The 18,897-nt window shown below is 59.1% G+C and overlaps 2 protein-coding genes across 5 annotated transcripts; one reads left to right on the top strand and one right to left on the bottom strand.

The window, feature by feature from the left end:
• The first annotated feature begins 817 nt into the window (after positions 1-817).
• ZDHHC9 (zDHHC palmitoyltransferase 9) lies at positions 818-13,660 on the top strand. The gene is made up of 10 exons (XM_054641496.2): positions 818-925; positions 1,273-1,566; positions 8,261-8,421; positions 8,982-9,140; positions 9,950-10,087; positions 10,233-10,281; positions 10,547-10,649; positions 10,783-10,886; positions 10,997-11,162; positions 11,896-13,660. Exons 2-10 carry the CDS (start codon positions 1,400-1,402, stop codon positions 11,998-12,000), a joined length of 1,152 nt encoding a protein of 383 aa, XP_054497471.1. The 5' UTR covers positions 818-925; positions 1,273-1,399; the 3' UTR covers positions 12,001-13,660.
• SASH3 (SAM and SH3 domain containing 3) lies at positions 13,448-18,686 on the bottom strand. 4 transcript variants are annotated; one of them, XM_054641494.2, is made up of 8 exons: positions 18,387-18,686; positions 16,094-16,186; positions 15,725-15,874; positions 15,498-15,642; positions 15,272-15,420; positions 14,942-15,148; positions 14,487-14,637; positions 13,448-14,409 (listed from the first exon to the last, which is right to left on the bottom strand). In XM_054641494.2, exons 1-8 carry the CDS (start codon positions 18,438-18,440, stop codon positions 14,201-14,203), a joined length of 1,158 nt encoding a protein of 385 aa, XP_054497469.1. In that variant the 5' UTR covers positions 18,441-18,686; the 3' UTR covers positions 13,448-14,200. The 4 variants fall into 4 exon arrangements, with proteins under 4 accessions (XP_054497469.1, XP_054497468.1, XP_054497470.1 ...); XM_054641493.2 differs by having other exon boundaries at positions 15,498-15,645; positions 18,387-18,685; XM_054641495.2 differs by having other exon boundaries at positions 13,448-14,406; positions 15,498-15,645; positions 18,387-18,685.
• Positions 18,687-18,897: the final 211 nt, after the last annotated feature.

The raw sequence follows: 18,897 nt of genomic DNA, 5'->3' as shown, positions 1-18,897 counted from the left end.
CTGTTCCCGTCTGCTCCAGTCTCCATAGCAACAACCGCGGGAAAAGTTCTGTATTTTCCCTCAGGTTTAACGCTCCGGGCCCTGCCTTTGCTGGCAGCCACGTGCCCAGCGGGAGCGCTGTGTGTGGGATTCCAGAGAGGGCTGCGGGGGGTGGGATGCCAGGGGCGGGACGCCCCGAGGTGGGATTCCGGGGATCGATGGGATGCCGGTGGCAGGATGCCGGCGATGGGATCCTGGGGGGCTCCCCGAACCCAACCCCACGGTCTGGGTGTGCAAAACCGTGGGAAAACTACTGTGCGAAATGTGGGAATGTGCGGATGGGGTGGGAGGGGCGGGGAACCCACGGCGGGAGCATCCCGTGCGCTCTCCGCGGCGCTGGGGCTGGGAAGCCCGGTGCTTGTGGGCATCCCGTGAGAGAAAACGAAAAAGAGGAACGGAGGGCGGCGCCGGTCGTGCCCCGCCGGAGGCTGCACCAGGAGGTCTGGCGGGAGACGCCGGGGGGGCCGGGGCAAGCCGAACCAAACCGGAGCGCCGCCGGCCGCCGACCGCCGCCCGCCGCCCCCCGCCCCGACCCGGCTCCGCCCCGCCCTCACCCTGCCCTCCCTTGTCCGCAGGGGCGGGGCCAACCACGCGGAGTGGCAGCGCATACGGCCAATGGGCCGGCGAGAAGCGGCGGGGAGGGACGAGTCGCTGCAAAGTGACAGCGCTGGTAACCAATGGAGTGGCGAGAAGCGGCGCGGTGGGAGGATCTGCCTCGGACTGACAGCGCACGCGCCCAATGGAAAGGCGGGAAGCGGCAGGGCGGGGCTGAGGGCGCGGCGGGACCAATGGCCGCGGCGGCCCCACCCCGTTCGGGCGCGGGGCGTGGCGGCCCCTCCCGGCGCGGTGGGAGCGACCGGCGCGGCCCGAGCGGCACCGGCATCTGGTGAGCGGCGGCGCGGGCCCCTCCCGTCCTCTTCCCTCCCTTGCCGTCTTCTCCCGTCTCCTCTCTAACCCTTCCCTTCCGCTCTCTCCCCGCCGGCTCCCGGCACGCTCGCAGAGCCGGGGCTGCCTTGCCCTGTGCGGCCCGGCCCTGCCGCGTCCCCTCCCGCTGCGGAGCCGCCCAGCCGAGGGTCTTCCTGCCGCGCCCCGCTCCCCCTCCCTGGTGGATTCCCACGGCAACGCCCCTCCCGGGCGCGGGATTTCCATGGCGACGGCGGCCGCCGCCCCCCGTGCCGGTGCCGCCGCCGCCCTGGTGCTGACCGAGCGCTCTCCCCGTTCCCTCTCCCGCAGCCGCCGGCCCGGCCCAGCCCAGCTCGGCCCCGCGGGGCCCCGATGATGCTGGGCGCGCGGGCGGCGGAGGAGCAGCAGCAGCGCCCGAACGTGCGGCGGCCGCTGCCGCCCCAGTGACGGCCCCGCCATGTCGGTGATGGTGGCGAGGAAGAAGGTGGTTCGGAAATGGGAGAAGCTGCCGGGCAGGAACACCTTCTGCTGCGACGGCCGTATCATGATGGCCCGGCAGAAGGGCATCTTCTACCTGACACTCTTCCTCATCCTCGGCACCTGCGCCCTCTTCTTCGCCTTCGAGTGAGTTCCCCGGGGACCCCACGGGACGGGCATGGGATGGGCCCGTGTGCCCGGGGCCTCGGGAGAGGGAGGGGAGCCTGGCACAGCGCAGCCTGGCACGAAGTGTGGCTGTCCCTGTCCAGATCTGCTTCCTCACCCTCAGCTGACTGACCCCGGAGGTTTTGAGGGTAATGGGCCCTGCCGGAGCCCTGCCAGGGGGTGACACTGGCCCTGCTTCCCCGTGGGTCACCTTCTGTCTGGGACTTGGCAGTCCCTTGTCCCGAGTGTTCCTGGCTCCAGGATAGTCGGAGTGCAAGGGTACTGCTGCTGCAGTCCTGGGGCACAGCCTGTGTCCCCACCCACAAGGGGATGTGCAGCCCCCGCATCAGCCCCACCAGGGGGGTGACCCCAGCTGGAGGATTGATAAGGAATGAGCTTGAGGGTCCTGCCAGTCTGACCTACCCCTAGCCCCAGGCTGCACTGCAGCTGGAGCCATGCTGGTGTTTCGGAAGGATCCGACAACCCCTTACATCACCTTGGCAGCCTAAAGACCTTCAGCCAAAACCTTTGATCCTGATAAAAAAGAGGGATCTGCCCCCTCCCCTCAGCTCTCCCTGGGAGCTGGGCTGGGGAGTTGGACTGGCCTTAGACTTATCCTAAAATCAAAAAATAACAAGCAAAAAGGGAAAAGCATATGTTTGTCTGGGCTGATGCTGTGGGAAGGGGCAGGATACCTCTGTTGTGTAGCTAGAGGATGAACCTGGATCAGCTAAACAACTGAAAAACTTCCCTTCCTCTGTCTCCTTGGGCATGTTTGTATTTTGGGGCAGCAGAAGGGCTGAATCAGGGTCGGATGATAGAAAAGGTCACAAAGCCAAGAAGAACGAGTGGAAGGACCTGCTTGCTGGCTAAGCCCTGGCTATTCCTGCAGTTCCAAAAAGCCCTTGGCCCAGATGCTGTCCTCTTCAGCATCGTTCCTAAGCCAGGGAACTTGTTTCCACATTCCCTGGCCCAGCATGTCTCTCCCTAGTTTCCTGCCCAAATTATCCCTGGGTCAGTCTGAGGTACCAACTGACACCACTCTTGGTTTGATGTTTGGGGTTTTTTCCATCTGAAAAATGGAAGGGCTGAGCCTTCCTGCCTTACAGGAAGAACTAATAAGTGTTGCTGCTCCAGAAATGCTTATTGCTGCACCAGAAACACTGATTTGAGGTGTAATTGCTCTGGCTCCCTGTGGATCCTGTCCGTAGCAGGAGAGTGAACCACATCCCGCTCTGCCGTGGCTGCGCTAAGGCAGAGTGAGCCGAGGCTGTTTTCCAGACCTAGGCTGTGGTTAGTCAGGAACGTGACTGGAAATTCCTTGAGAAGCCCCTTTCCATGCTCTGGCAGGCAGAGGCCTGTGGAGGAGTCACTTGCACCAAGACATCCAGGCCGTGCCTAGACCTGGAGGGTGGGCTCTGTGGGGGGAATGCTGCTGGGAACAGGATCACCTCTGAATTTTGGTTAAATCATCCAAGGGAGGTAAGGAAAAGTTTGGGAAAATCCAAATACCCATTTGGTTCTTCCAGTGCAGAACACCTCAGTGTTTTTTTGTTTGGAAGAGAGAGGGTTGTTTTGAACTTGTTTGGGGGATTTTTGAATTTGGGATAGGGATGAAATGTTGCCTTCCCAGCTGGAAGCACTCCCCAACGTCTCTGTTGCACTGATCAGGCTGAGATAAGCAGCTTGGCTGCTCAGGAGCCCTGCCTGCCCTGCATGTGTAGGGAGCTCTGGGTGAGGATCTCAGCCTCGATCTTTCACCGTGTTGTCCGTTTGTCTCGGCGTTTGGCAGATTCTTTAGTGTTTGCATGGAAATTCCTGGTTTCCCCCTTAAAGTTGGTGTCTGGATTTGGAGCGCGGCAGCCGGCGGTGGGCGGAGGAGCCTTTCCCTGGCTGCCCCTCACTGCAGGCTGCCTGTGCCGTGCTGCCTGCTCCATTCAGCTGAATCACTTGCGCAGTCACACCTTGTCTGAGCACGGCTCCGGGGTGCCTGGAGCCAGGATCTGTCTGGCTGCTCGCCCTGCGCCGGGCTGGGCTCGATCCCGGCGCTCCGGGCTGCGCTGGCTCCGGTTACAGCTGAGGCCGGTGGGGACCGGCACCCACGGCGGCAGAAAAGCCGCAGCCCTTCCTTCCCAGCCCTGGAGCCATGGTCGCACTCGCGGGGCTGCTGCTGGTGCTGTTTTTTCCTCCCAAGTTTCTCCAGTGCTGCCAGCTGCTCCGCGGTGTCCACAGGCGAGCGGGCTGAGCGCCTCAGCCTGTGGGTGGGAATTCTGTGTGTTCATCCCCAAACCGCAGCGCTGTGTTCTGGGACTGGGGAAATCTCTCCAGCCAGGAGCAAACAGGAGCCAGAGGCTGGCAGAACTCAGTGCTATACCTGAGATCCGACTCCTCCCTCGTAGATAAGGCAGAGGGAAGGAGCTGTGCTGGCTCTCGGGAAGGGCTCTGCAGCCACCACTGAAGTCCTTTGCCCAAGGGCACCTCTCAGCACTACGGGAGCAGCTCCCGCGGCCTGGGGCTGCTCCAGCAGAGTCCGAGACCCGTGCTTAACTGGGTCTGCTCCATAACACGTCCCATAAAATACAGTTTCACATCCTCTTGGCATTATTTCAGACTCCTAATGGTACGTCAGCCCTGTGGTTGGGCACTTAGCTGCTGTCTGCTTGAGGTGTTCCAGCATGAGGAGACCAGATAAAGCATTTGTAAAAAATGCCTTTAGGAGCTGGGATGATGGGATGCAGTGCCTGCTCTCAGGCTGGAAGTTCCCTTTACAGTTCCTATCTCTCCTGGAGTTCCACGCTCAGCTGAAGGGAATGAGATTTCTTTTGTCTCTGGCTTTTCAGCACAAAACTTGACATCTGTAGATGTTAGAGGCATGATAGCACCAGCAACATTGGCTCCTCATGGGAAGGGGCTGCTCTTGGATTTTCCAGTGCCCAGGCATATTTGCCACTTTCTTTTTCCTACTTTTTTAGCTTTGTAGATATGAAAATGTCTTTGTTTTCTGATGAGTTGAAAACACCTACATTGCCCTTTGTGTGACTTTATTTTTTAGTTTTGATTTCCAAAGCCCAGAGACCCAAGACTCAGAGAGGGGCCTCTGAGCTGCCGTTACCTCTGGTTAGATCTGTGTCAAGCATGGTCAAAACTTACATGTGAGTTAATTCATGCTTTTTAATCACTGTAATTTCTCTCAATAGAAGTGAGCTTTTTGGTGTCCAGAGTTCAGCTTGTTTTGTTTGTGTTTCTGGGGGAAGTGGCCACTCCTGGGGTTTGGATTGACCTTTTTTTCATATGTGGGCTCCTTCTCAGGAGATGACTTTGCCCTCTCTGCAGCCTCCACATCCTCTGTGGCACCCCAGTTCCTGTGTGGATCTTGGGGTGATTTGTCTGTGCAGAGATTTGAGATTTTAGCTGGGAAAGGAGCAGTGACATTGGCATAACATACCTGTCTCCTGCCTCAGTTGTGTCAGAAACACATGCTGTGTGCTGACAGTTGATGTGTCACTGCAGGCAGGTAGGGAGAGGTTCCTGGGAGAGCTCCAGCCCTGACTGGTGCTGCTGGAAAGGGCCTGGACACAGTGGTGTGGTGTGGTGTGGCCAGGCTTTGGAGCAGCTGCTTCCACGCTTACTGCAAACACAGCAGCTGCTAGACACCATCCCTTCCCTGGTGTGAGCACCCAGCACATCCAGGCTGAAGTGAGGGTCAGGCACTGGGGAAAGATACAGCTCTGCTGGCACCCAGAACAGGCACACAGTGTGGCTGTGCTGTAGCTGAGGAAGGTTAAACAGGTGATTTGCAGGTGAGATGTGGGTAAGTGATACTGTGGAGCTTGTGCTGAGCCCTGGTGGGGCCTGCCTGGGGGATGTCCTGCCCTGTGGCCATGGCTGTGCAGTCCCTGTGGCTTTTCCCTTCCTCCAGAGCTTTGCTCAGCGTGCAGAATAACCAGCCAAGCACCATAACTCATGGCACCTCCCAGCTGCTTCTCCCCCTGCTCCCCATTCCAATGATCCCTTTGTTCAGCTTTCCTGCCTCAGCCCACCCCACTGTGATGATGAGTTGTGATAGTGCTGTTATTGTCTGCTTTTTGGTGACAAAATGCTCCAGAGCACAGAAATGGTGCTGGGAATGGGGGAGCAGCATCTTCACAGGCCAACAGAGCATCTCTGTTGGCTCTGAGCTCTCCCAAACAAAAGGTTTTTAAATGCCTGTTCCTGAGCAGTGAAATCATCTTAGAGACAAGGCATAGGCTGAAGATACCCCAGTGCTAGTGAGTACCTGAGTACCAAGTCAGGACCTTGGGTGGCTGCTTTCCCTGCCATGGACAAGTTCCCTGGAAGTCACATGAAGAGTGAGGCCCCATCAGCACAGGGAAAGTGGGAGGCACGTGGGGGGCTCTATACTGGGCTCCATGCTAGGCCTGGCAATGCAGTTTCACCGTGGTGGGAGCTCCTCTGGCTCTCACCTCTGCCCTCGCCTGCAAGGGGCCACAGACGCCAGCCCAGCTAAGGGGAGCTAAGCTAAGCCTGTGTGGAAGCAGGAGAGCTGTGGCTCAGCTTTAACACAGCTCATGGATCCATATTTAAACCCACAATAGGTTCATGTTGTCACAGCAGTTCCAAAAGCTGGACAAGGGTCAGGCTGCAGCCTTTTGGGGCAGGCAGTGTCCAGCTCTTAAAGGAATAATCACAGAATCGTTTAGGGTGGAAAAGACCCCCCCAAGACCACCAAGTCCTGTCACTGGTAACCACATTGTCAACCAGACCAGAACACTGAGTGCCACATCCAATTGTTCCTTGGACACCTCCAGAGATGGGTGGTTCACCACCTCCCTTGGCAGCCCCTTCCAATGCCTGACAGCCCTTTCTATGGAGAACCTTCTCCTGATGTCCAACCTGAACCTCCCCTGGCACAGCTTGAGGCTGTGTCCTCTTGTCCTGTCACTGATTGCCCGGGAGAAGAGGCTGACCTGCACCTAAATCCATGTTCCATCTTCCTAACCCCATACTTCTACCCCAAATGGGCTCCAAGGCTTTTGTTTACTTGCTGACTGACTTGCAGCTGTCCCTGGACTTTGCCCTTGCAGAGGGAATGCAAAGTTATCTTAGGCTGCCTGAAGATGAAAAGCTCGGCACTCCAGTTCTTTGTCTGTGGCCAGGGCTGGGCACCGGGACATTGTTTTGGGGAACAGCAGAGTGTGCAGTGTCCGAAGTGAAGGATGTTGGTTTAAGGCCCAGGCCCTTTGTGTTGATGTGGGCTTCTGGTGTTGCAGCTGTGACTGAAGAGTGCTGTAACTTCAGTGTGCAGGCCTTCTGTCCCCGCCACACGTGGGGGACAGCGCTGGAGTCAGGCAATGGCCCACAAAATGTTTCTGCAGTGGGCCTGCGGAGCCTGGTGCTGCCAGCTGGAGCTGGAAACTGCATTGTGTTTGGGGAATCTGTGGTGGGAATGCTGTCCAGAATTAAATAGTGCTGTGGAGGTAATGGAAATGGCCTTGCTTGGGATGGCAGCCCCCCAGGGAGGATAATCCCTGGCCCCTCACCGCAGTAGCCTGATGCTTGCATGGAAAGTAACAGTGGAACAGCAGGAGTCTGGGTTGGATCCATCCCTCACCAGCAGGGATAAAGGGTAGATTCTAGAAAGCCAAGTGCCTGAAAGCCTGGGTGCCCAGCTGCATCAGGAGGCTGGGGGAGGGATACGTGCGAGGAGTGGTGAGATATGACACAAGTGGTGGGATTTAGGTGAGGTTTCCCTTAAACCGTAGCAAAGCTCCATAGGAACTTCACCCCAACATCAGTAGGGTTTTCTGAAGGAATCAGGGTAAAATATGGATTTTTTCAGCCCCGTATGTCTCTAAAATGTGACTTCATGCCTCCCACATGGCTAGGGCTGCAGCACCTCTGGGGACATGGCTGTGAGTGTCCAGGAGCAGTACGGCCACGGTGAGATGAGTCCCGTGCTCCCTTTGCATCCTCTATCAGCAGGATCAGCACCATAAACTCCTCATTGGGCCTTGTTGTATTTATAGAGGATACAAACCTTGTTCCCCTTTGAGCTGGGGGAGTCTTGAAGCAGGAGCCTTTCTGCTTTATTTGGAGTGTTCTAGTCCGTTATCTCAGGAAAGCCAAAGGAAGCCAGATGTCTTCTTGCATGGGAATGTTGCACTTTCACAGGAATCCATTCCTAAGAAGTACAGGATCCACTTAATCCCAATAATTTCTGTGATATGGGAAGCTCCTGCTCTTTAGGGGTTAGCTAGAGATTCCCACTATCCCCACAGGCTTCTATTCCTTCTTCCAGCTTTCCAGGTATGGGGTCCCTGACCAGACCTTGGGTACTTCTCCCAGTGGTCTGGCCCATTCCTTGGCAGCAGGAATGTAATGGACAAGGTCTCTCCCGCTGCCTGGTTGTGTTTCTGGCATTGCTTAAAATGGGAGCTGAAAACAGAACAAATGCTGGGAAATATCTGTGCCTAGCTGGTGGAAAATGTGGAGATGCTGTGATGGTGCCTGGTTGTTGGAGCTGCCCCAGGAGTGTTCCCCTGTGGTGGTGGGATCAGAAGGATGTTCTGAACAGCTTCTCTGCTCCAGATCTGAGCAGTGCTGCGGAGTGCCCGGGCTCTGACGCTGTGCCAGGAGATGAGACTCTGACTCATTGTCTCCTGCCCCGTGTCCGCAGGTGCCGGTACCTGGCGGTCCAGCTCTCCCCGGCCATCCCCGTGTTTGCAGCAGTTCTCTTCCTGTTCGCCATGGCCACGCTGCTGCGGACAAGCTTCAGTGACCCTGGCGTGATCCCGAGGGCCCTGCCCGATGAGGCAGCCTTCATTGAGATGGAGATTGGTGAGTGTGTGTGGAGTGGCCAAGCTGGTGAGGGATGGAAAAGCCTCCCTATTTATGGCGTATTTCTAGGCTACAGTCCCTGCAAGAGCTTATCTTCCTGGCTGGACCTCCAAAAGTGAGGATTGCCCCAATCTGCTGGCTCACCGTACTTGGCCAAGTTTCAAGAAGGCAGCATGTTGTACCTGCGTCCCTCTCTGGGAGCCATTTCACCTGCTGCTTCCTCTCCCATAGCCGCGTACATACAAACTCAGTTTGCTTTTGAGAAGGGGTGCAGAAAGCTTGGAGTGGTCCCCTTGATCCTTCAGGGAGGGAGGAGGTTTGGTGGATGCAGGTGATAACACCCAGCCCACTCTCAACATGCCCATGAAAGCTCTGGCGTCCCTTTTCCTGCCTCCAAGCTGCCAGGTTGGCTCTGGCCTGCATGAGCAGAGCTGCAGCCTCCAGCTCCAGAGCCAGCGGGCTCCGATCCCGCTGGGAGGAAAGGCAGGGAAGCGAGTTCTTGTTTGAGGCCTGTCATGTTGTAGCAGCAGTTCCGACCTGTGCCCGGTTCTCTCTGGCAGAGGCCACCAACGGGACCGTGCCGCAGGGTCAGCGCCCGCCCCCGCGCATCAAGAACTTCCAGATCAACAATCAGATTGTGAAGCTCAAGTACTGCTACACGTGTAAGATCTTCCGGCCGCCCCGCGCCTCGCACTGCAGCATCTGCGACAACTGCGTGGGTGAGTGGTGCTGGGCCTGGCCTGGCCCTGCTCCTCACGGAGAGCCTTGGCACAGGGACAGACCCGCGCCCAGGCTCGTGCTGGGTGGCTCTGGGCTGCTGCAGTGTCCAGGCTGCCTCGTCTTGTGCTCGAGGAGCTTGAGGTTTGCTCAGAACCTGGAGCCAGGTGCTTCCTCTTTGCCAGGACTTTGGCAATAAACGAGTCCAGCTGCTGTGTGTACATGTGCAGCCCATTTTTGAATCCCACTGGACTCTGGCCTTGCAGGACTGGAGGGTTCCAGTGGAGAGTTGTGTCTCAGGTGACAGCAGATCCTTCATCAGCACAGAGATTGTGCCATTCCCTGGGGTGCCCTGGTTGTTGTCTTCCTTCTGTGTATGTAACTGGCTCATGTTCAGCATCACTGCTCCAGGCAGAAATCCTGTCCTTTTGCACCCCTTTCCTCCTCTTCAGATTCCCAGCCTTTGTGTGTTTATGCAGTTTGTTGAACCTTCTCTTGATTATTCCAGGGTAAGAACATGGGGACTCCCAGGCCTTCATCTAACCCATGTGCTGTGGCTGTTGTCCTCCAGGGAGAGAAGACACATGGGGGGGGTCAAGCTCAAATTCTCTCTTAATGTGCAAAATGACTCATTATAAAACAACTTTGGACTTTTTGACCTCCTGAAAGGAGGCCAGGATATGAGGTCCTGACTGAGCAGAGGGTTGAACTTGGCAGTTTTTGTCAGCCTGGGGGATTTTTGAAGTGGAAGCACAGGGGCAAGGATCTAGACGTGGGCAGGCAGTGCTAATTTTCATCTTGGCTTCCCCAGAGCGCTTTGACCATCACTGTCCCTGGGTGGGCAACTGCGTGGGAAAGAGGAACTACCGCTACTTCTACCTCTTCATCCTCTCGCTTTCCCTCCTCACCATCTACATCTTCACCTTCAACATCGTCTACGTAGCACTGAGTGAGTCTGCCTGGAGAGCTGGAGAGCTGGGAGGGAGGGAGTAGGACTACAGATGGTGGTGTGAAACCAGAGTTAGGGAGTGGGAAAGGGAGCTGGACTCAGTGGGATGTTCCAGGTGAAAAAAATCTCTCTTTCTGTATTGCAGAATCTCTGAAGATTGGGTTTCTGAACACGTTGAAGGAAACCCCAGGGACATATCCTTCCATGGTCCCAAGTGCTTGACCTCTCCACAATTGGGGGTTAGTGGGAGCTGCATTGTGGAGTGGCTGCTTAGACCACTCTGAGTCTTTCCGGGCGTTTTCCCCTGGATGACAATGTGGGGAGCAGTTTCTTGGCTCTTGGGAGAAGAATAAAACAGAAAACAGTGGCTAGGAGAGGAAGAGAAGTTGATGTTTGTGGGGGCAGTAACAGGTGGGCTGGGCCTGCTCTCAGGCTGTTCCCGTCCTTAACTGTTCTCACTGTACTGGAGGTGCTCATCTGTTTCTTCACGCTGTGGTCGGTGGTGGGGTTAACTGGGTTCCACACCTTCCTGGTGGCACTGAATCAGACAACCAACGAAGACGTAAGTAGAGCCTTCCTCTTCCTCTGAGCTGTCGGTGTTTCTCAGTGTGTCAAGGCTGAGCAGAACACAGGGATCTGGGGGCTGGGGCAGGGCGGCCTTGGAGTAAACCTGAGTTTGTGCCCAACTATTTCAGATTAAGGGGTCCTGGACTGGGAAGAACCGTGTGCAGAATCCCTACAGCCACGGCAACATAGTGAAGAACTGCTGCGAGGTGCTCTGCGGGCCCCTACCCCCCAGGTGAGCTCTTGAGTGGCCTTGACCTTTGTCTTCCACCAGCACTTCTGCTGGGAAGAGAGGTGGGATTTGGGGAGACATGGGTGTCTGATGGCGTTGCTGTGTTCTTGCAGTGTCCTGGACAGACGGGGCATCCTGCAGCAGGAGGAGAGCACAGCTCAGGAGGGGTCGTGCCCGCAGGGACCCGGCACGCAGGAGCCCCTGGCCACTCAGGGCCCTGGGCAGGCCCAGGAGGGTGGCATGAAGCAGCAGGATGGCAGCATTCTTCCCCCCAGTGCTGTGAGTGATCCCCTTGGGAGCTGGGGGGGCTCTGGGAGAGTGGAAGACAGCTCAGAGTGTGACTTAGGAAGGACAAAACTACGCGAGGGGTCATGTGAGAGGCTGCTGCTGAAAAGCTTGTTTGCTCTAACCTTGGAAACCAGCGTCTTGGTTTCCTTGGATTTCCTAAAAGGAGATCACAGCTGGCTGCTGTTTTGGAGATCAGTCCTGCCATGAGAGCACTCAGGAGCTGTTGCCCATGGAGCTCGGCAGGGCTGGGGAGGGCTGAGAGGTTGCAGACATCTTGTTCTGGTTCTGCGTGTGAGCTGCAGGGCTGTCCCTGGGATCTCCGTCTGTGGAGAAAGCTGCTGTGGCCCTGAGCAGCCTCCTGTGTTTGAAATTAGTCTGCATTAAGGACACAGTTTGACAGGAGACTTCCAGAGTGCCCTTCCCACCTAAATTATTCCAATAACATGGTGGGAAATGCCTTGGCTTGCTCCTGCTTGGGCATGAGCTGCCCTTCCCTGGTGGACACAGTCCAAGACACCTTCTGCTGGAGCAGTCCAGTGCTCCAGTTCTTCCTGAAGCTGCTATGTTGCCTGTTGGGTGGCCCCTGATTTTAGTTTCTCATTTTCCCAAGCGCACCTGAGACTGCTGCTAGTGGAGCTGGAGGTGGAAGCGGAGCGGTGGGGCCTGTGTGCTTGGGCTCTGCACTGGGGGTGTCCCTGCAGGTCACTCTGTCCTCTCTCTCCAGGTCCCTGCCCCATCTGTGAGTGACACCGAGATGCCAGAGGAGAAGCAGCGAACGCCTGGGGAGCTCCCGGTGCCCCCCCTGGACGCTGGGCGAGCGGAGCACTAGCATCTGCTTGGAAAGGAGAACTTTGTTGTTTTGTCTAATCGAAGCTGGAAGTGGTGGAGGAGAGGAGAAGGGCTGGATGGCAGGCACCTGATTCCCCATGGCCATTTTGCTTTAGTCATTACTCACCACGGTGCGGGCAGCGCTGGCCTTGCGCAGTGGCACCCCCCGGTCACCGTGGGGCACTGCCAGCACCAGGTCTGCCTGGGGCCGGGCCTCTGGCTCTGTGGGCTGTCCTGGATGCTCCATCCCAGCTCAGGGCTGGGGCTGTCCCCTCTGCCCGGGCCCAGCTCTGACAGGGTGAGGCTGTCAGGGCCAGCCTGCGACCTTCTGCTGAGGAATCCCCAAGGAAAGGGAAAGCAATCGTGGCAGCAATGTCCTCTCTCCCCTCCTCCCTCCTTCCTCTAATTCGTGGCGTTGTTTTGTGGTTGGTGTGGCAAGGCTTGTCAGGAGATGTTTTGGTGCCCCAAGGACACAAACAAGTGGGAAGGAGTTCTGCTGGCAGCGGTTTTTAGGTAGCTGTCTTCCTGTGCTCCTTTCTGCGTGATGTAACAAGGCAGCAGCTATGAGGCGACCCTCCTTCCATCTGCTCTGGTGCTCACATCACCCTGGGCTTTGAGGGAGGGAGAAGGCAGCCAAGGTGGACAGCTGCAGGGAAAGGTTTGCCTGTGTGCCTGTGCCACTGGCTCCTGGCTGGTGCTGGGGCTGCATTTGTTTCTGGGTGTCTGCATTGAGCCCTCCCCAGCTGTGGCACAGCAGCTCTGCAGAACCTCAGCCCCAATCTGTGTTGTGTCATTGCATCCCCATGTCCCCCCTTTGCCTTGCTCTGCTGTTCTCAGCCATCCTAGACTGGCTTTGGGAGCCTTGGATCTTCCTAGGATTGTACCAGCTGCCTAGGGCTGGGCTTGTGTGTCCTCAACAGAGGAGGAGAGGCTGGGGGGATGGCAGGAGAGCTCTGTGCCGTGGCAGGGCTCCCCCACTCCACAGTCCCTGTCCTGCACTGGCAGGACCCTCACACCTCTGGGATCCCCGCAGAGGTCGCTGGTGGAGGAGAGGCTGTTCTGTGCCCTGGCAGCTCCGGGTCCCTTGTCACAGTGCTGGGCACTCACTCATTCAGTTCCTCCCAGCAGGTGTGTGGTGGCTGCTGGGGGGCGTCCTGACGGGCCAGTCCTGTCTGTGTGTCCGTGATGCTCCTGGCTGGCAGTGAGGGGTGTGGTTGAACGTGGCACCGGCACTGCCCCCTCTCCCGCGGTGCAGCGCCTCTTCTCCTGGGTGAGAGGGCAGAGCTGCCACAGCTGCTCTCCGTTGGAATGTGGCTGGAAAAGAGCCCCTGCCGCCCTGCCACGGCCCGCAGCCAGCCCAGCCCCATCCTGTTCCATCCTCCGGGGACAGGGCTCCTGTGCCCCACCCCGTGGGAGTCGCCCCAACGCGCTACTGACCAAAACTCCAATTCAGTGCGGAAAATTGTGTATTTTGGCTTTGCTGCTCTCTGTTCCATGAGGTGTGTGGAGTGCTGCCTGCCGGGACCTGCCTGCAAGGGTCAGGGTCTCCAGAAGGAAGGAAGGGGGTCGGGTGAGGGCTGGGTGTTCTTTATTTTTTTCTTCTTCTTATTTTTTTTTTAATTTTAAAACAATGAAGGAAACTTAATTGGTTTGAAAATGGCTGAGCTGTAGCCCCTGTGTTTCTGTGCTGCCCCAAGCCAGCTGCCTCTTCCCTCTTCCCTGTGCATTTCCAGGACTCTCCATCTCACACTTCCAGGGTGTCTTAGCTATGTTATTTGCATCTTGTTGTCCCTCATGGCAGGTGACGGGGGGGGGGGGGGGGGGGTCTCTGTGTGTCCATGCTGAGAAGTGACAGTGTCCTAGGCAGGCTTCAGTGGCCTGCACACACAGCTTCCATCCCTAGCTCCCTTCCTGAGCCTGCTGGCAAACCTGGGGAAAGCAGCCAATGCCTGTGGTGTCTTGGCAGGGGGTGCAATGCCCCAGCATGCCCAGAGTCCCTGCCTCGGGGCAGTGGTGCCAGGCAGTGCCATGCAAAATGTCCTGGGGCACCTCATGCCCACCCAGCATCTGGCTCTGGTGCAGGGGCCAAGCTGGGCCCTGAGGTGCCACCACTGGGGCTCCCCTGTCCCCCACCAGCAGCCATCCCCTCCAATCCAGCTCCCCTATTAGGGCCAGAGTGGAAAGTGGCGGTGCTGGTGGGCTCAAGGGGATTCTGCCATGGAGAGACCCCCCAGCTGCTCCTCAGGACCCGCCAGCTGCTCCTCAGGACCCCCCAGCTCGGCCTCCTCCCGGCTGCCATCCAGGGTCTCTGATCCCTCGAAGCAGCCGGAGTCCCGGGGAATGTCCCCCTTGGGCTCTGAGGGTGATGGCAGGGCCTCAGTGCTGTCACCATCCTCTGGCTCACTGGCTGCTGGGAAAGGGGCCGTGGTGTTAGTGGTGCTGCTGGGGTACCCAGTCAGGGTCCCCGCCCCTCCCCAGGACTCTTACTGTCATAGTCCAGGAGGAGCTCGGCAGCCGTCAGCAGCTTGGCGCGGTGCTGGGGGTCCATGATGTGCAGTTCATTCAGGTGGGTCTCCCGCAGCTCCTTGAAGTCCTCCAGGGTCTGGTACCCATTCAGCAGGAGGGTGGGGGTGTGTTCCTGGGTGGGGGGTGGGGGTAGGGGTGAGCAGGGCATGGGTGGCTCCCCTGGCTCCTCCTGACCCCCAGTGATGGCCTGTAGCTCCCCCCTCAGTGGGTCCACGGTGGGCACTTAGCCCACATTACCAAGAAATGCCCTACATGTCCCCTCTGTGCCCCTGGGTGCTTGGTGGAAGGACCCACAAGGTGGGGGATAGTGAAGGGGAGAGGGCTTGGTCACACTGCTGGTCCCGTGCTGGGTGCTGCTGGGTGCTGGGTCCCTGGACAGCGGGGTGCTGCTGTCCCCCACAGCCCCTGTCCCTCACCTGCAGGTTGATGCGCTCCAGCAGCTCATGGAGGGTCTTGGGCTTGAGGCGCTTGTTCCGGCTGGAGCTCCGGCTCCTGCGGGCAGGGACCGTCTCCTCAGGGATCACATCCACGTAGATGAACTTGAAGGAGCCCACCCTGTTGTGGAGCAGCCCGGTCCAGGTGCCCACAGGTGGCTTCTCAATGATGCCGATGATGTCCCCTTTCTAGGCCAAGGGACATGGGATGGTGAGGGGCACAGGCTTGGGGACAGCCAGGGAACACTCCCAGCTCAGGGGGTCCCCAGCTGCCCTCCCTCCCTCCCCAGGGCCACAGTGACCATGGCTCACCCGCAGCTTCAGGGAGTCCTTGTCATAGGGGCTGGGGGTGAAGTCGGTGTGGACACGGGCCCGGCCACAGAAGGGGCCAGTGTAGGCTGGGACGGTCTCCTCCAGCTGCTGGCTGTCCCTGGGATCGCCAGGGCTGGGAATGTCGCTGCCTGCAGAGAGGAGGGGGTCAAGCAGGATATGCCCGGCTGGGGATGTGGGACCAGTGTCCCATCGGGGCTGGCCTCACCGCTGGACATCTGGCGTCTGAGGGCTGGGCGCCCATCCTCCTCCTCCTCCAGCTCCAGGTACGACAGGGGCACCTTGTCATGGCTCTGCTCTTCCACGCTGCTGGCTGGGGACAGGGGGCATGGCCTCTCTGCCTCCACCTCTCCCTGCTGGGGGTACCGGGGTCAGGCCGAGGGAGGGGGAGCTGTCCCCCACTCACCTGTCTGTGTCCCCACGCCTCCTGCTCACCTTGCCCTCGGCCAGCGCTCTCACAGCCATCCTGCCCATCTTGCGGTTCATGGTGCGGGAGATGACTGCCCGCCACTTCCTGCCCAGCTTGGTCCCGCTGCTCCGTGCGCCCTCCTCAGCACTGGCACTGCTGGCATCATCCTCAGGGATCTGCCAGAGGGATGGAGAGTGAAGGCAGAGCCCCCCACCCTGGGCAAGCCTCAACAGGGTCACACAGGGACTGTGAGATCCCAAATGCCACCAGTGCTGACGCTCTGGGGCTGCTCTATGACATATAGGCCACTGGTAAGACCAGGAGTTTCAGGAAACCAGCCCTGAAATGGGCTGTTCCCAGGGGAGCAGGATGTGTCAAGGGTGCTAGGAACTCACATTCTCCTCCAGGCTGAACTCCTCGCTTGACACGGGGGAACTGACCTTGGACTTGTTGAAATCCTTGAAGCTGCTGGAACGCTGTAGGGAAAGCTGAGAGCAGGGGCAGAGGTGTGAGGGGGGAAATGGAAAGGTGTGATATGGGTTTCTTCCTGCATTCCCTGCCCCAGCTCCTCTCTGCTCTTTGAGCTGCTCTGCCAATCCCAGGGTAATGCCAGTGCTGGGATGAGTTTTTTGCTCTCTTCCAGGAGCTGCCATGTGTCATCAACCCCCCAGAACTGGGATGTGGAGCTCTTGGTGCCTGTGTAGCTGCTTGGCACAGCATTCCCAGGGCAGGGATGCTCTAGTGTGGAGCCTGGCACTGCCAGGAACAGCCCAGGGCTGTGCCATGATGCCACCCTGGCACATGGGCCAGGACGTGGAGGTACACAGAGCTCTGCATCTCCTCTCAGCACAGGTGGGCAGGCAGTGAAGGGCAGGTAGCACCAGAGCAGCCCTGCTGCTACCCACAGGGTCAGCTGCAGGACTGAAATCCTGGAGCATTCATCACAAATCCGTGTTTTCCACCTGTGAGTGTCACTCCATAGCCCAGAGAGCACACCCCCAGCATCACCAGCTGGCTTGGTGCCACCTCCTGCTTAAGCCATCAAAGCTCATTTTGGATCTCAGTCCTGGTACACCTCTCTGTCCCTTGCTCTTTTTAGTCTTTGCTGTGCCCCCTGCCTGCCTTTCTCTCCATGGCCTAAGGTGCCTGTCTCACATGGAAGGGTTTCTTTACGCCAGGAACGTCCTTGGTGCCAGCACGGCCACATGGTCCCAGGTGTCCCTCATCTCTGGATGCCAGCACCAGCGTGCTCACACACTGGGGCACAGTGAGCTCAGCTGCCACTGCCAGCACTCTGAGGCCCTCAGAGCACACACCACGGTGCTTGCTCTGCCATCACCACAACCAGGGATTCCTGTTCTCAAGCAGCTCTGCCAGCTCCTGTGGTGGGAGAGGCCTTTCCCACCCCTGCACAGCCTGGCCCTGTGCTGTTCCCTCTTTATTCTCCTTCTCATCAGCTCCACCGAGCACCCTGAGCACTTGGTTTTGCCATTCCTTGCAGAGGGCTGGCTCACGAAGCCACACCCAGCTGCACACCCACTGTGGCTTCATGCCAGCTCCAGGTGCATCTGTGCAGACGGGATGCTGGCTTTTGCCCTGCTCCCACCCCAGTGCCTGAATCCACCACATCCAGGTCCACTGAACCTCCCAGGGCTTCACTGCTGAGATAAAACAGCTCTGAGATAGAAGTGCCCCGGGGCTGGAGGAGCCATGGAGAGCCTGGCAGTGAGATGTGAGTCAGGGGAGCCGGGCTCTCCCGGAGCAGAGCAGGAGGGGGAAGTGAGAATGGCTGTCACTGGGCAAGGGCAGGGGATGCCCACTGGGACTGGCCCGGCTGGATGGGCCACCCCCCGTGCAGGGAGGGGACTTCACCCAGGTTTCCCGGCGGAGCTTGGCAGCACAGAGGAGCTGCCATGGCAGGATTTGTGCCTGTCAGGGGCAGGACCCTGCCACTAGGCACTGCCCCTGCTCCCCGTGGTGACTTGCTGATGCTGATGCCAGCCCAGCAAAGCTTGGCAAGAGCTGAAATGCCAGCTGGTGTGAGACCTGGCGGGAGATGAGGAGCCAGTTTTGGCCCCCACTGGTGACTTCAGCCTCCAGACTTCAGCCACAGGGTGGCACACGGCCGTGGCACGCAGGGGGCTCTCGAGAGGCCGTGGCACTGGCAGCTGTGCTCCTGTGGCTCGCACCTCGCAGCAGGGCTGCCGGAGGAAGCGGCTGGCGCACGTGACGAAGCTGCGGCCCCGACCGCAGCACCTTGCTGCGCAAGAGCTGCACAGCCGCCACCGCAGCCATGGCCCCCAGGAAATGACAGGCGGCCGCCCACGCCCGGGGAGGCCATGGCGGGGCGGGGGGCACAGCCGCCCCCAGCAGAGCTCTGCGCGTCCCACCGGCACCTGAGCTGGCACCCATGTGGATCCCGGGGGCTGTGCATCCCAGCCACACGTCCCAACAGGATGGCAGGCAGAGTGGGAGGCAGACAAGGCCAGGACCACGCACTGGCGAGGCCACGGTGGCTGATGGCAGCAGAGACGAACTGATGGCAGGGCAGCTGCCGTGCGATCCCAGCCCCCGGGGCCCTGCCCCAGCCCTCCTGCTCAGCATCCCACGGCAGCCCAGGCTCGGACAGCTCTGGATGCGCCGGGATGTCTGCGGTGCTGAGGGCACCTGGATTCCGCCAGGACTCACCTTCCTGTGTCCCGGCTCCTTGTCGCCGGCGTTGGAAGGCTTGCGGCGCAGCATGGCCTGGGGCTCAGCGTCCAGCAGCGGCGAGCGCGGCCCGTCCCGTCCCGTCTCGTCCCGCGGCACCGGCACCGAGCCGGGAGCGCACAGGAAGCCGGCGGTCACATGAGAGGCGCTTGCAGCCGTGCTCGGGGTGGCTCGCGAAGCGCGGGCTGGGGCAGGAGGAAGGAAACCCTCCAGCGAGCTGCTGCCCTGCCCGGGGCCCCTGGGTGGGGACGGTGCCTGCGCCCTGACACTGCTCGGCCGTGCCGCCCCTCGGTGATGCTGCCCGTGCCCTGCCTCCCCTCGGCAGTGCTGCCGCCCCTCGGTGATGTTGCCCCTTGGCCATCTGCACATGGGCATCGTGTGTCCCCGCCATGGAGAAAGTGACAAACCCCAACCCCTCCGTCGTGCCCACCCCCGTGCCTGCTCATCCTGCTGGGACATGGTAGCCAAGCCCTATGCGGGACACTTGGTC

The sequence above is a fragment of the Agelaius phoeniceus genome, chromosome 14 (assembly GCF_051311805.1).
Source record: "Agelaius phoeniceus isolate bAgePho1 chromosome 14, bAgePho1.hap1, whole genome shotgun sequence".
NCBI lineage: Eukaryota > Metazoa > Chordata > Aves > Passeriformes > Icteridae > Agelaius > Agelaius phoeniceus.
The sequence above is the reverse complement of the archived record's forward strand: the minus strand, read 5'-3'. Positions and strand labels throughout refer to the sequence as shown.